Source organism: Nothoprocta perdicaria, unplaced genomic scaffold (assembly GCF_003342845.1).
Source record: "Nothoprocta perdicaria isolate Ctin4 unplaced genomic scaffold, notPer1 scaffold_296, whole genome shotgun sequence".
NCBI classification, from domain to species: domain Eukaryota; kingdom Metazoa; phylum Chordata; class Aves; order Tinamiformes; family Tinamidae; genus Nothoprocta; species Nothoprocta perdicaria.
This window is the reverse complement of record NW_020455528.1, coordinates 536,691-551,214: the sequence shown is the minus strand read 5'-3', so window position 1 is coordinate 551,214 and position 14,524 is coordinate 536,691. Positions and strand designations below refer to the sequence as shown.

At 45.5% G+C, this 14,524-nt stretch overlaps 1 protein-coding gene across 1 annotated transcript in view; it reads left to right on the top strand.

Moving 5' to 3' along the window:
* Positions 1-29: 29 nt before the first annotated feature.
* The window catches only part of SLC35F1 (solute carrier family 35 member F1), a 227,099-nt gene continuing 212,604 nt past the window's right edge, over positions 30-14,524 (top strand). The window contains exon 1 of the mRNA XM_026041850.1: positions 30-232. Coding sequence (XP_025897635.1) covers positions 30-232 — 203 coding nt within the window. The remainder of the gene's footprint in view (positions 233-14,524) is intronic.

The window sequence follows — 14,524 nt, the reverse complement described above, 5'->3', positions numbered from 1 at the left end:
CGCTCGCCGCTGAGCCCCGCCGCGCCGCGATGCTCTCGCCCGAGCGCCACCGCCACCACCCGCACCCGCCCGCGCCGCCGCCGCCGCAGCACCAGCACCACCCGCCGCAGCCCAACCATGTCGTGGCCACCATCGAGAACCTGCCGGCGGAGGGCGGCAGCGGCGGCCGCGGCGGCGGCATCGCCGCCTCCTCCTTCAGCGTGCGCCAGCGCCTCAGGAAAGTGCTGAACAGGTGAGCGCGGAGCGCCCGCGCGGCAGGGGCGGCCGTTACCCGGCGGCCGTTACCCGGCGGCGGCGGCCGTTACCCGGCGGCCGTTACCCGGCGGCCGTTACCGCGCGGCGTGAGGCGGGGGCGGCGGCGCCTCCGCGCCCACGGGGAGCGAGGCGGGAGCCCCGCGGGAGGCAGGGGGCGGCCCGGGGGGTCAGCGCCGCCGCTGAGGGGGCGGCGGGAGCCTCCGCGCTGCCTCCGCCGGGCTCCGCGCCCACCTGCGGGCGGGAGGCAGCCCCGGGGCCGGGCGGGTGCCGGTGCCGCCCGGCCGCGTCCAGGGCGAAGGCGGCGCTGGCGCTGCGAGCGCGGAGATGCCGAAGCTGCGGCGGGGGGTCGGCAGAGGGGGCTTCACCCCCAAACCCCGGAACCATCTTAAGTTCTCTGTGCTCTTCCCCTCTGCGAGCTACTTGTTCGTCAGGGCTGAGCGGGGGGGCTTCCCGCTTCCCACAAGATACTGTCTAACCAGAGCCTAACTGGTTGCGCCTCCCCAGAAGGAGCCGCAAAACTCCGATGTGAAAAGCCAGCCGAAGCCATCGCTTTGGCATCGTAAGTTTTCACTTGCTAAATAGACCTCAACAGAAGAGTTGCAGCATTCTAAGCACCAGCGGGCTGTTGCGTATCAGTGTCCCCACCTTTGCTGCCCTCCTCTTTTTTTTTTTTTTACCTTAGCTGTAGGTACCTTAGCTGAGGTACTAAGAAAAAAAAATCAGCTTTTATCTGGGTAAATACTGGTTTCGAGAATGGAGCTCCTTAATTCTTTCAAGCTTTGAAGCATTAGGAGCCTGCCATTGTTACCATCAATTCCTGAAGGCATTTGTGCCCACATCATTGCCGCTGTACGCAGCTAGCTGTCACTGTTGTAGGAGGATCTCAAAAGCATCGGCCAGGGAGGAAATATTTATGTTTAGTTCGTATATGAAATGTTGGAGAATGGTTGAAAAAAGTAAGGTCCGTTTCGGCTCAAACAAACTGAATTTTCTTGTGTCTGTGTGTAGCACAATTCCCTCCTAGTGTTAGGGGAGGTGTACTGTGTAGTTCTGAAATCCTGCCCCCTTCTGCTCGGTCCTGCCGAGCTCTCGCAGCCTCGAAATAAGGCATTAGAGAAAAGGAGCCTCTCGGGACAGCCAGAGATGCATGAGGGTAGCCAGTAGATCAGATGCCGGAGCAAGAAGTACCCCTACTCAAGGGCAGTAATAGCAGTCTCTGGGGGACAATCAAATTGGCCATGCTCTTGGTGGCTAGAAGTGTTGTATTTGTTAATCTGATTCAAGTACTAATCATGCTTATGCATAAATATAATTCTCAGCCATACATCAAGAGCCAAAACAATATTTACTGTTAGAAGTATATGGTTGAAATGACAATATATAGGGTTTTATTTATTTATCTGTTAAGGGAGGAAGAGTATAGAAATGGGTCTGATGAGTAAGAAACTCAAATGCTTCTTCTGACTGATTCTGAAAACTGAATATGAAAACTAAATCTTGTGCATGAGTGTGTTGGTTTTGTCTCCCCAAATATTAAACAGAGACAAATGTTGCCCAATTTAAGCAATTTATGGAGCAGAATTCTCCTGTGGGGGAGCAGGTTCAAGATAACCTGTATCCAAGAAATCCTTAGCCTATCCAGAGTTTCTGTCATGGGCATTTTTTGAGGTTAGATGACCTTCTGCTTTACATAGGTGCCGAGGACTTAGCTCTGTGCGATATTGTGGCTTCCATATGAACATTTCTGCTGATACCACATAATCGATCTTGACAGCAGGCTTAAGTTTCAATCAAGTACAGCAAAAACAGTATGTAAATATAAAAGGGAAAGGAAGAAATATCCATGAAAGACATATAAAGAAGTAGGAAATAGTGTTGATGTCTTTCCTTGTTAGTCTTTTTCTACTGGAAATGGAGCACTTGCTTGAAAAACCTTTATTTATGAAAAGTTATTGATTGACTCACTCAGTTGACCTAATGTGTCCTTTTTTTTTTTTTTTTTTTTTTTTTTTCCTGGAAAACGTAGAGATTTCTAGGATAGACAGACAAAATAGTGGGCTGGGGTTACCAGGAGCCTGACTGGATTCTGGAACGGGTATGATGAGAGGAGACAGACAGCAGGAGCGTGGGGATGGACGCTGGCAGAAACTGTGCAACGTTTCTTTCTCACTTCAAGTGTAGTAGTAGTTCAGTCACCCAGGTGCCTGGTGATTCCTGAGTTGCTTTCCAAGGCTTCTTCTAGAATTACTTTACAAGCTATGGAAACTTATTTTAACGTCACCTTCCCACCTCTCTGCCATTTTCACTGAATAGGTTCCAAGGCAACACTGAAATGATGGAAGAAATCCCCCGGAGCTTTCCAGAGAGAAATAACATACTGAAAGCAGAGATGGAGGGTTTTAAAAATCTACTCTAGTGATAATAGCAAACTGCACTCTGCAAAAAGTTGGCTATAACAGAAAACCGAAGTAAAACACAAAATGGCAGGGTCAGAGTCAAGGAGGAGTGGAGATGTGCAGGGAAACTGTGGGGTTTGTGCTGCTGATGGTGAAAAGGTGCTGCTGTGCTCTGAGCAAGCTCTGTGTCATCCCTGAAGGACAGAGGATGGCTTGGGAGGGAAGTTGTGTTATGGGATAGTGTTGAGGTGAGTAGGTGCTGAAAATACATTTCTGGACCTGTTTCTCACCTATGGCCCATGGTTTCTGGCTGGGTTTCCTTGCCTCACACCCTTCTTGGGATATCTTCTCCCCTGGGGTCCCTGGCTGACCCAGCCCTCCTTTGTTGCAGGACAGAGGAAAGAGTAATTTTGACTGCTTGTTTCTTCATGGTTTCTGTGAAGCCAGAGCTCATTTCACCAACTCTGTCTGTAGGATACAGCTCGATAAGCAGCGACTCACTAGCTCCCTTGTCTCCCACTTGTAACAGGAAGCAAGAAAAAATGAGAGGCAGGGAGATGTAAAAGCTGCTCAGAGCTCTGTGATTCTTCCTGGCTCTGCTCCGGCATTTGCCATTTCAGAGGTACCTGTGGGTTGATCCAAACTTGTTCTGCCTGGCTTTATTCTCTAGAGGAGCTGGGCAGGGAATAAATACTGGGAATAGGTTGCTGTGTGAGTCAAGAAAGAAAATTGACTTTTTGCAAGAAAAAGAAGTGAATATCTTTAGATTCTCTGACAAAGGCTCTAAAGGATTTTTTTTTTAAACCTAGGTAAATTGGATTGTCCTTGGAAACCAAAAATTCTCCAGCCAAATCAATGGACTTGGTTCTCTGAAGTGACTAAGCCCCTAATACTGTAGAGCTTCTGCCTGATGAGGACTTTTCTAGATAGCACATACACTTTCTAGCTTACTAGCTGGATAGAACATGCATTTTCTGGGCTTACTCCTGCCTGCCTGTGGTGCTTGCATTGAGAATACTGCTCGCAGTATCTGGCCATGGCTTGTGGTGGTGGTTGAAAGATCCCTTCGTGAGCTCTTCCCTGCTCCCTGTAAATGGTACTCTGCGTTTGTCAAAAGTTGCCTAAGAAAACATGTCAGAGGAGTAGAAACGTAGCCAACTTGATTTCAGAAAATGGAATAAGAGTAATTTTAGGCACTGGCTCCCATGCCATTTTTTAAGCAGCTTTACAATTATGTGCTGTGCTCCCATTAATTGTGGAAGGCTTTTCTTCAGCAGTGTGAGGCTGTTTCTACTTCCTGGCCGGATAAGTTGGTATCTTGGACAAATTGCAGCCTCATGCATAAAACCAGTGTGTGGTCTAATTACCACTCTCTTTCAAAGAAAAAGAAAGAAAAAATAATATTATTAAAACAAATCCATTCATTAAACAAGAAAGTGATTAATTTTGTTGCCAAAGTGAACAAAACAAAATGAATAAAACCAATTTGGATTTCATTTGATCTTCATTGTCAGAAACCCCAGCTGTTTGCGTACAGATTGAGTAAAATTTTTGCTCTCTTAATATGTTACCAGCCTAATTCACCCCTTAATGGAGTAATGGAGCTCCCTTCTATTGGAGTTGAGGAAGAATTCAGCCCACTAGGCAATTAACTTTACCTGTGTGTCAAGGCTACTAGGCTTTCAGAGGCGAGAGCTGTTTATCTTACACTGCAAGTGTATAACCCAATGAAGCTGTGTTTTTAGTGGTTTTGTTTTTTCAAATAATGCATATCCACAGGGTGGATCAGTAAGAGGGATTTTATGTACTAAAAAGACCTTGAAAATGGGTAATAATGAAATTGAGGCAACATATTTCTCTGCCCCAAAGCAGTAGCGTTTTTAAGTCAACTCATCAGAGATTCAAACTATTTAGTTTGTTTGCGGCATTTCTTCTTTAATGAAGAGCGACTTAATGATCAAATATATCACTTCTAGAATCCCCTAAAGACTGAGTATTCATAACCTTCAGTTGCTCTGCTCTCTTCTTCAGAACAGAAGTATTGGCTTCCTTTGAGGTTTTTATTCTTTAAAATTACAGACAGCTACTAAAGTCCACCCAGAATAACAGTAACTGTAGAAGAATGACTCAGAGTTCCATTTCAGTTAGCTGTAGTTCTCCATTTAGGTAAAAATGCTTGTAATGTTTCCAAGCAAGTAAAGGAAAAGGAGCATTTTGAGCGCAGATCAACCACGTTGGTTGGCTTTCTCATAGCTGTTATCGTCATTCTTTCTGGGGTGGGGTGGGGAGGAAGCGTCAGATCTGTCCATATGAAAACACTTCTACAGATTTTGTATGTACATGTGGGTGAGTAAACTGCTAAGAAAATATTTGCAATTGAAAAAGGAATTTCTTTCTTCCAGGTATCTGAGATGATAGAAATTGGCTGTGTTATGGTTATGCTGTGATTTTTTTGCCGTCTGTTTTTACTGTCCAGATGTTGTGAATTGGAAGGGGTGAAGATTTCTTTTTTTTTTCTGGTGGCATGAAACAGTATAAAATTCACCTGATAAAAGGCTGTCCACTGCTCTCCTTTGTTCGTTACCTGTAATGTTCATTCCTCCTGTTTATTATCTGTTTACCTGTAACACCACTGTGAAAGCAGGTGGCCTTTGTGAATTAGTTAAGGTTCCCAATAATTCGTGTGCCTAAGGGAAATATCTCTAGGACAGGAGAGAAAGGTGGCTTTCCCTTTCCCCTCCAAACCAGTTATTTCAGGGAGTGCACACTTATGGGCAGTCCACCATACGTTTTTCAAATGTTTTAATTTAGGAGTGACGATAACATAAAGCTTTCACTCTGGCAGTGCCTCGAGTGCTGAAAGTCTTCAGTGTAGTTTCAGAGTCTGCCTGAGCATGGCTTCATAACAGGTTTTGGAGCCAATGTCCTAAAACCGTTGCCTTTCTTTTCTTCCTGTGAATTTGCAAGATGCAAACACTGTCAGTTCTATCCTGAAATAGGAATTGCCCGGCTATGGTGATTTAATGCGGTAAGTGCATTGCACTTCAAAACCAAAACTCAGAGTGATTGGGAGAAGCCTTTTCCTAGGAGAGGTAATCTGGCAAGGCAAACCGTGTGACTCCCCTCTCTCTACCTATGGCATTCAGAAGGCTGTTACTTATAGGGTGCCTGTTTAAGTGGGAATTTTTGACATTGGCTGTACTGGGCTTTGGGAAGAGGTTACTGCCTCTTGAACTAAGGGAGTTTCAAAAGAGCAGCGCTGTAAATAGCTCCATAGAGAGAGCTGGAGGAATGGACAGAGTGGCTCTTATAGGCTGGCCAGAGCAGCTTTAATGTGCTAATGAGGGGAAGGGCAGATGCCAGCAGCGATCAGAAGGTTCTTTGTGGCTCTGTGTCTTTGGAGATGGCTGCAGGCTCTGTCCTTATCGCTCCTGTTTCTGCCGGCCGAGAGAAACACTGGGGCTATTACTGAGGTGGTCCCTTCCTTTAAGCCAGCAGATAGCCTTGCAAATGAGCACTTGAATACTGATTGGGCAGCATTACCAAGAAAGCTTAGGAAAAGGAACCTGCAAGGAAGCTCACTTTATTTATTTGTATATATGTATTTTATTTTTAAAAAAGCCCCACCCCCACATCAGAAACTCAATGCTCCAAGACTATTTTACTTGTGAATTGAGCTCAAAACAGCTGAGATCATTTGTTGCAAGAACAGTTGTATTGGAGTAGCATAAATTGCTATGACTATAAAGGATGTAAGTATTGGTGGTTGTGAAATTCATGTTGTGAACCACTTAATCTACCTGGCGCTGCTTATTTCTGTCATCTGTCTCTGGGATTTTCACTGAAAGCAGTTGTTTTTGAAGCTTTTTCTAACTTTTTTTCTCCCCTGATTTTTTTTTAAGCTTTATTACACAGCCTTTATTCATTACTGCTTTATTCTCACAGTCCTGGAATGATTGAAGCGATGGTTTTGGCTTGGGTACATCACGTTCTTGGTACTGAAGAGCAAGAGATGAAGGAAGCCTGTCCCACAGCCTGCCCGTGTGCTGTGAGAGTCCCTGTGCTGCAGCTTTCTGCTGCCCTTCTAAGGGAGAGTATTTGTTTTGGGGACATGTGCCTCAGTACATCCTGTTAGCCAAATAATTTATTGTGCTGATCCTAAATCCCTAGCACCTTAGATCTTTCTATGAAGATCTGCCCAAACACAACTTCATGTAGATGTCACTGTAAAGAAATACAGTGATGCTTCTTAAGCCAACCTTTCGTTGTGGCAGACCCAGTCATTTTGGCCCTGAATTTCATTGTCCCAATGGTTTTGTAGCCAGGTGCTTTCTAACTTTCCCTTTTCCAGTAGTGGCCTGGAGGGCCACCTTTCACCTTCAGATAGATTTGACCTGAGGAAATATGTGAGAGCCTGTCATTGCCCATCCATAGAGCTGGATGGGAAACTGAATCACAGGCAGTTCCATCTGCATGTGAGGAGGAACTTCTTCACTGTGAGGGTGACGGAGCCCTGGCACAGGCTGCCCAGGGAGGCTGTGGAGTCTCCTTCTCTGGAGGTCTTCAAACCCACCTAGATGCTGCCCTGTTCCTTGTGCTCTAGATGGCCCTGCAGGAGCAGGGAGGTTGGACTAGATGATCTCTAGAGGTCCCTTCCAACCTCAACCATTCTGTGAAATCTTCCCTTTGGGCACGTTTTTTTTTTCTTTTCACCACAAAATATAGGTGACTCAAGCCAAATCACTTGCAAGAAGGATGATTTTTTTTTTTTTTGTCAAGACCGCATATTCAGGAAAGCTTCTTGCATCTAGACTTTTCTTGTGTGGAGAACAAGCAAGACCTCACAATAATCTGACTGTACTTGCATAGGAGATGAGATTTAACTCCCGGCTTTGCCATATCCTGTAGGGCTGCTGTAGATGTGTGGACTGTGAAGTTCATTCAGGATGGAGAACTTTAACGGGTCTTGGCTTTGTCCTAATGCAAAAAGTTCTGAAATTTCAAAATTTGGTGGAAATAGATTTTTTTTTTTCCTGACACATCTCCCCAGGCATTTCAGGCCTCTGGATGCTTACTTATGAGAGCACGCTGTGCTTGAAACAGGTTGCTGGAGCTCTAGAACAGATAGACGAGGTAATTTATATCCAGTAGCAAGATATTACCTCCCAAGCCCTGAAGTTAATTGCAACCTGTAAGCCAGCATTAACTGATAATGGAATGAAAAAAAAAAAAAAAAATTGTGGTAATGGTCTGCAGTATGCGAAGCCCTCTCTGATGTTCATTTGTCAAAGCAAATGTTGCATGGATGTCCAGAAGCCTGATTTGCCGTATTTTTTTAAGCTACATTGATTTTAAAATGATGCTGTCTTCTGTGCCGCATTTGTTCTCATTACATTGTTCCATCTGGCAGGTGTTTTGATGCGACTTGCCTTTGTTTTGTTTTCCATTTGCTAGAAATAGGAAATCAATTAAGAGGGGCTAAGCATTTCCCCCCTGTGCTTGAGGAAGAGAAGCGATGAGCAGCGTTGAAGGGACATACCTGCGTTCTGTTTCCTGCTCTGGGGCCTCTTCACACATTTCATTAAAGAGCAAGAGTTTGTGGAGAACGCCACAGCCCCACACCTCTATCCAGCCTAATAACTACGGTCCTAATCCTTAATGTCCAATGTCCTGTCGGACAAAGGGGGAATTTGAGTCTGAGTGAGTGTTGTGGCTACAAGTAAAAGTGGGGGAATTTGTCTCTGCCTTTTCCTTTAAAGAAAGGAAGTAGGTGTCTTAACTCCAAGGACAGGTTCAAAACTGTGGCTTAGACAGGAGAGACCTGAAGTTAGTCACTGACCGATAGTGACCTAATGCCCGAAGAGGGATTTGGCATAAGCTGTACCCTATCTCTGGCTTTTCTGTTGTTTACCTAGATTGGGATCTTGGAGTTGTCTGCTCAGGTACCTCTGTGGCCATCCCAGGTTGCAATATTCTTCTGAGTGGCTCTTTGCTTTATTTTCCTCTTTGAGAAAACATTGTGAGATAACTGCTGGAAAACACAGAAGTTTTGTGTTTGTATGATTGCTGCATAACTGTAGTCAAGATGTCTCTCTTGATTTTTTTCTGATAACCGTTAATTTTGCTAGTGTGATTTTTTTGAGCTGTTGTCATTACTGCCCCACATTATGATTAGGGTAAACAGGGCATGGTGCCTGCACTACTCAAGTTTTATGTTGGCCACTCTGCATTGCCATAGGGCTTTGATACTGGGGCAGTATTGCTGGTGGTGCAGCTGAACATCTGCGTGTGGAGGATGTATGGCCTTAAATCTGGCTGCGCCTGGCGGGAGCAGTAATGGAGCGGCCTTGTCCAGGCTGTGGGTCTCTGCTCACAAGCTGTTCATCACAGGTCACCTGGCACTGTTTTAGAAGTTTCCTTCTAGCAGAAGTGGTTGCCACCACTAGGTATGTGCAAATTACTAGTCAGTACTTAATCTGTTTGGTGTTGGCTGATCATCTGTCCAAGGCTCTTTTCTAGGTTGCATGGAGGGTACCATGGTATGAAGGTCAATATATGAGGTGACCACCTGTGTACGTAGAGTCCCCAAGGCCTATGGGAGTCATCAGTTGAGCCAAGGAGCTTTTCTTTATCTCCTGTTTCACACCAGAGTTCAGTTAATGAAGAGAGATGTTTCATACTGATATTGTCAGAAACGATGTCATTAGTGTGGAAGGTCCGTGAGTGTAAATATTGAGATACTGAGGGCCCTGGGAATGTTCAGTTTTAGAAGCTTTTGTTTACAGGATTACCCCCAAGGAACAGAAGGGCCTTTCTCAGGTAGGTGGGGGGAAACCAGAAGGTTTTCCTTGCTCTGGTTGATAGTGATGGCTTTAACTGTATGGCTTTAACTGATGGCTTTAACTGGGAAGGGAAGAAAAACGCTGCCTGAGCAGTTGGGAAGAAGCTGCTTGCCTTGCAATGTATGCAGGAACAACATGCTGTTGTTAGCTGTTTTGATGCTTTAAGACCAAGTAATAAAATTAAAAGAATTATGCTGCAGTCATTCCAAGTCCAGATATTTTATGGAGTTTAAACATCTCTGTGTTTTCAGTGGTCTCTGTAGGCTAATTTGGGCCATTTTCCTACTGAAGTCTTTTCTTACTAGAAGCTGAGAGCAGTAATGAAACGGAGCCAATGTTTCTTTTCTGTTGCTTCTTTCCTATCTCTGCTGCTTAAATGAAATTGCCTTTGATCATGATTTAAAAAAAAGTCTTGCGAGGTCTGTAGGGACTGTCCTGGGTAGAGTGAAGATGAGGACGGAGAGCGGGCAGCAAGTAGGTTGGGAAGAGATGAGCAGTGAAATGGGAATTGCTTATTGGATGCTTATGCTTATGGGATTTGATACTTGAAGAAAATGACACCTTGTGCTGCTGCCTCCGCCCCGGGCTCTTTCATCAGAGGAGCTTTGCTTTGAGTTAGCTTTCCTCTCACCACTGTTTCTGTTGGCAGCCTGCTGCAGAAGGCCACATTCGAGTCATTTTTTCAGTCCCCTTTAGTGGAAGAAATCACCTCAGTGTGAAGAGACTCAGTAGATTGCAGAACACATGAGGAATTTAACCTAGAAGCACAGGAGCAAGGTGATGTGATGATTCTGGGAGATGTATGAAGTCACTGCTTACTGGTATTGAAAGGGAAAATTACAGGGTTTGTCTCATTTGAACAAAAGTGATTTTTTTTTTTCAGAACAGCTCTTTCATAGTGGAATGCGCTAAAGTAGCAAGACAGGTTAGTTAAGTTGAGATGCAGCGTGAGACTGTAGCTGGAGGGCTGCCGAAGTGGAGGAGTTGCATTGCCTCCATGTGAACCCACTACAGTCTCTAGGATTGAAAGTTTCTCCTGCTCTAAAGAGACTACTTGAATGAAGACGCTAAGTCCTTCTCTCATAAGTCACTTGGAAAAAAGGCTTTGTCTATGTGTGAGCGCACAACGCTTCTGAAGATGGAGCTAAAAACATTATCTCGTTTTAACATCCCCTTATAAATAAATTTTAGCACATTCAAGCTCACAGAATAATTTCTGTTAAATTTGATGTCTGAGAATTTTCATACGTATTGATTTGGTTGGTATTATTGTGTTAATGGTATTTACTATTACTCACATGAATTTATTAGATTTATTCCTATACTGTTGCAACTTATCCCAGTATTAAGACCTGTTACTAAAAGAACCCCCAGAATCAATACCAATTTGTGTTCTCATTTACAAATGGTCTTAGTATATCTAAAATACTGTTACACTTAATACCGCTTAGCTGTGATTTATTTTGAAGCATAAACACTGTCTGGCTGTTTAAAATTCGTCTCTGCTTCTTTTTAGCCTTTAATGTTCATTTCTTTTCCCCACATATGTCTTTGTTTTAGCAAAATAGCATACATCAAGCATCAAAAAAGCCCCAGCTGCGTTCTGGTCATAGGCACTAGTCAACAATTTACTGCATTTGCAAGATTAGGACTCTGAGACCTACTCTTTGATACATGTCCTGCCTTTATCCCTAGCAGGGTTCAAAGCAGGAGAGGGAACAAAAGCACAGATTTGGCTTGGAGCGGAGTCGTTCGCCAAGTGCTCTGCGTTTGCCCGCTCGCCTTGGCGAAGCGGCCGGGTGCGGCTTGATGCCCGGGAGCAGCGGCGCTCGCGCGGGCAGCCTGGCGGGCGGCGCGAGGGGGCTGCGGGTGCCCCGTGAGAGGGGCGAGTGCTGCGCGGGAGCCAGGGCAAGGGTGCTGCTGGCGCCTTGCACCCGAAGCTGCAGCATTGGGTGCCGCCCACTAAAGTCTGCGGCGTGAGGTACGGGGCCGGAACCAGGAGCAGCCAAGAGAACTCTCGGGTCGCTGATTCATGCCTGCCACAATGGACTGATTACAAGGAGAGATTAATCTTAAGGCGGCTCTAATACTGCCATTACTATTATGATGGCAGTAACTGTGATACTTGGATGTGTCATCCTTCCCTCTGATGATGAACTAGAAATGTTCTGTGACCCTCGGGAAGAGAATTATGGAGATCAGTTGACCTCAGTTCAGCCTTTAAATCCAATCTAAAGCAGCTCACCAAATGTTTCTGCAGAGAAATCTCCGGGAGCTGCAGGTGCCTGGAAATGATGTGCAGCAGTCAGGAAGATGAAGCTGCTTCAGGCCCAGGCTTCTCCGATCAGCTCTTCTTTGCTGATCTTCTCTGTCTCCAGAAAAAGTTGCAGGATCCCCGCAGCACAGAGTACTGCTAATTTAACTGCATTTTGATCTGTTCTTACTGTTGCTACTGTAGCTGCTGCCTGTGCCCTGCTATTGTTGCTAAGGTATTAAAAGCTCAAGGCTGCTAAATAAACATAACAGCATTCGCAAGACAGGCCAGGCAGATGATAAGGGAAAATGAGTGGGGGAAAACAAAAAGTCTTGCATAAAAGCACGGTACAGAAGCAGGTGTCAGAGTCAACAAGATTGGGATATGCTCTGGGAACACGGCCTGCCTGATGAAGTTGTGGGATTGGGAGCAAAGGCGCATGTTTTGGTGTGGGTCGTTTGGGCTGTGCCTGGCTGATCGTGTCCATCCGCTCTCCTGGAAACTGAGTAGCTCGGCCACCCTTTACAGTAAAGGGCAAGGGAGCTTTGTTTTTGAGATGCTTGACAGATGGTTACTGATAAATACTGTGATTTGGTAGATTCAGGAAGGGACTGTGGCTCCTGATTTACAATCCAGGATTGGACACTGATTTTTTTTTTCTCCTCTTGCTCTCTTTGGACAAATCTCTTAACCTCTCTGGGTCTGGTTCAGCATCTGTAAAATGAGAATAATTAAGCTTAACTACCTGGAAGAGTTGTTGGTTAGTTGATGCTTATAAAATGCTATACAGTGCTATAAAATACATTCAAAGTGCTAAGAAGCACCCAGAAGCATCTGGTGTGCAGGCACTGTAGTGCTGCTCTGCAGCTTTACGAGCAAATGTTTGGGGGGGTGGGGTGAGGAAATAAGCAAAATGACTAGTTTGCAAATTAATCTAGCCAAGAGGTGGCATCTTTTAAAGTCACCCAGCTTCCCTGCTCTTTGTCCTGCAAGGATACAGGGTAGGATTTCTGAGAGCGCTGCAAGTGCTGCTGTGGGCAGTGGTGGCAGCCTGAGGCACCCCTGCTCCTGCCCCAGCTGCTTGTCCCTGCTCCCGCCCCTTGGCTCCCGCCCCTTGGCTCCTGCTGACTGCGCTGGAGGGGTGGGTGTGCAAGTACGAAAGCACCACACCATAAGATCCAGGCTAACAGTGTCAATGCATAGTGTGCTGTGAGCAGTGTGTGTGTGCATGCACACACTGGCTTGTTTTAATAGGAGACTTTGTATTTAAAAAAAAAAAAAAAAAAAAAAAAAAAAAAAGAGGAAACCACTTGGTTTCTTGATCGGCCACTTCTGAGCAAATAATTACAAGTTGTTATGGGAAGAAACTGAGTTACTAGATGTGAAGATTCACCTTCCCATCCATTTCATAGGAGAGGATAAGATAAACTGAGCTAGTGCTTAGGAATGAGTTTGCTCTGAAGGCAGCTCCGTGAGCTGTGCCCCAAAGCAGAGGTCTCACTTGTGTCTCCTCTCTGTGTCCGGCCAGGTGCAGCTCTTGCTTTTGCTGGACCAGTTCTGGTTCCAGTCAGATCTCCCAGTGAACTGTTCCAGCCCTCCTTACTGGCAGAGAATTAACCTGGACAGGAAAAAAAAAAAAGTGTTTTTTTTGGGGGTTATTGTTGCTGGGTTTTGATTAAGCTAATTCCCAGACTGATAAAAGGAAGGAGGTACTGACAAGCAGAAAAGAAGGAGGAGCTGGGCACAAGTTGATGAGAGAAATAGGGATTGGAGGAGAGAGGAAGCTGGAGAGAAGGAAGGGCAAGGACCTAACTTTCCTGGTCACACCTTCTGTGGTCACAGCTGTTCATTTGGCTCACCTATATAGTAATGTATAGTCATCTGCTTGCTGCCATAGGATCCTCAGCCTGGCCTCCCCCATGCTGTCCTGCCCTCTCTCTAATACAAAACCCAGCTGCTGAAGAGTGATGATGAGCCCAGGTGAGACCTGCTGGGTTTCAGTGGTGAGTGAACAGTCAGCAGTTGCCCAGGTCTTAAAGAAATGGGGAGAGAGGGAGGTCATGTTAGCACCCAAAGAGAGGAACAAGGTGGCATGGACGTGGACAAATGTGGAAGGATGTCCCATCAGGCCTATGAGCACTTGCTCTGTGCCACAGTTAGGGCTGGCATTGGAGGTGTAATGCAGTATGACGTGGAGATGTGTGGGCAGCTGTCTTCCTTTTACGCCAGTTTTTGGACAGGGGCTGATTTCAGTGAGTATGGCTCCTTGTGCAGAAATCTGTACAAACACGCTATATTTCCTTCCCAAAAGCTGTGCGTTTGAAGGAGTGCTCTGATCAGCAACCCCTTGGCTTAAGTTGCAGAAAGAATTTCTCAAGAATATCCACCAAAGCGCTCTCTGGGTCTACACATGGGCAGCTTTGTGCATGCATTGCTTCCTTACCCCTGCTTCCCAAATCAATCCTACATCCTGCAAGCATTCCTTTCTCCTATCAAGTTTCCTTAGGAAAGATGCTGAGCAGTTCCTGTGTATCGCTTCACAGCACTCCCCCTACTCAGGTGCAGATAAGGCTGTTGTAGTCAGAGCACCAAAAGCACAGGCGGATAGAGCTGAGGAGAAAAGCAGGTGTTGCAGAAGATAATAGACACAAAACAATGTGGTTGTGCACTGTTTCTGAAGGGAAATAACGGGATTAACAAATTCAGATAGAGAACATCACCTGTCATTCAATTCTTCATTTGATCCTATTGAAAACTGAAGTGATAACAGAAACTAT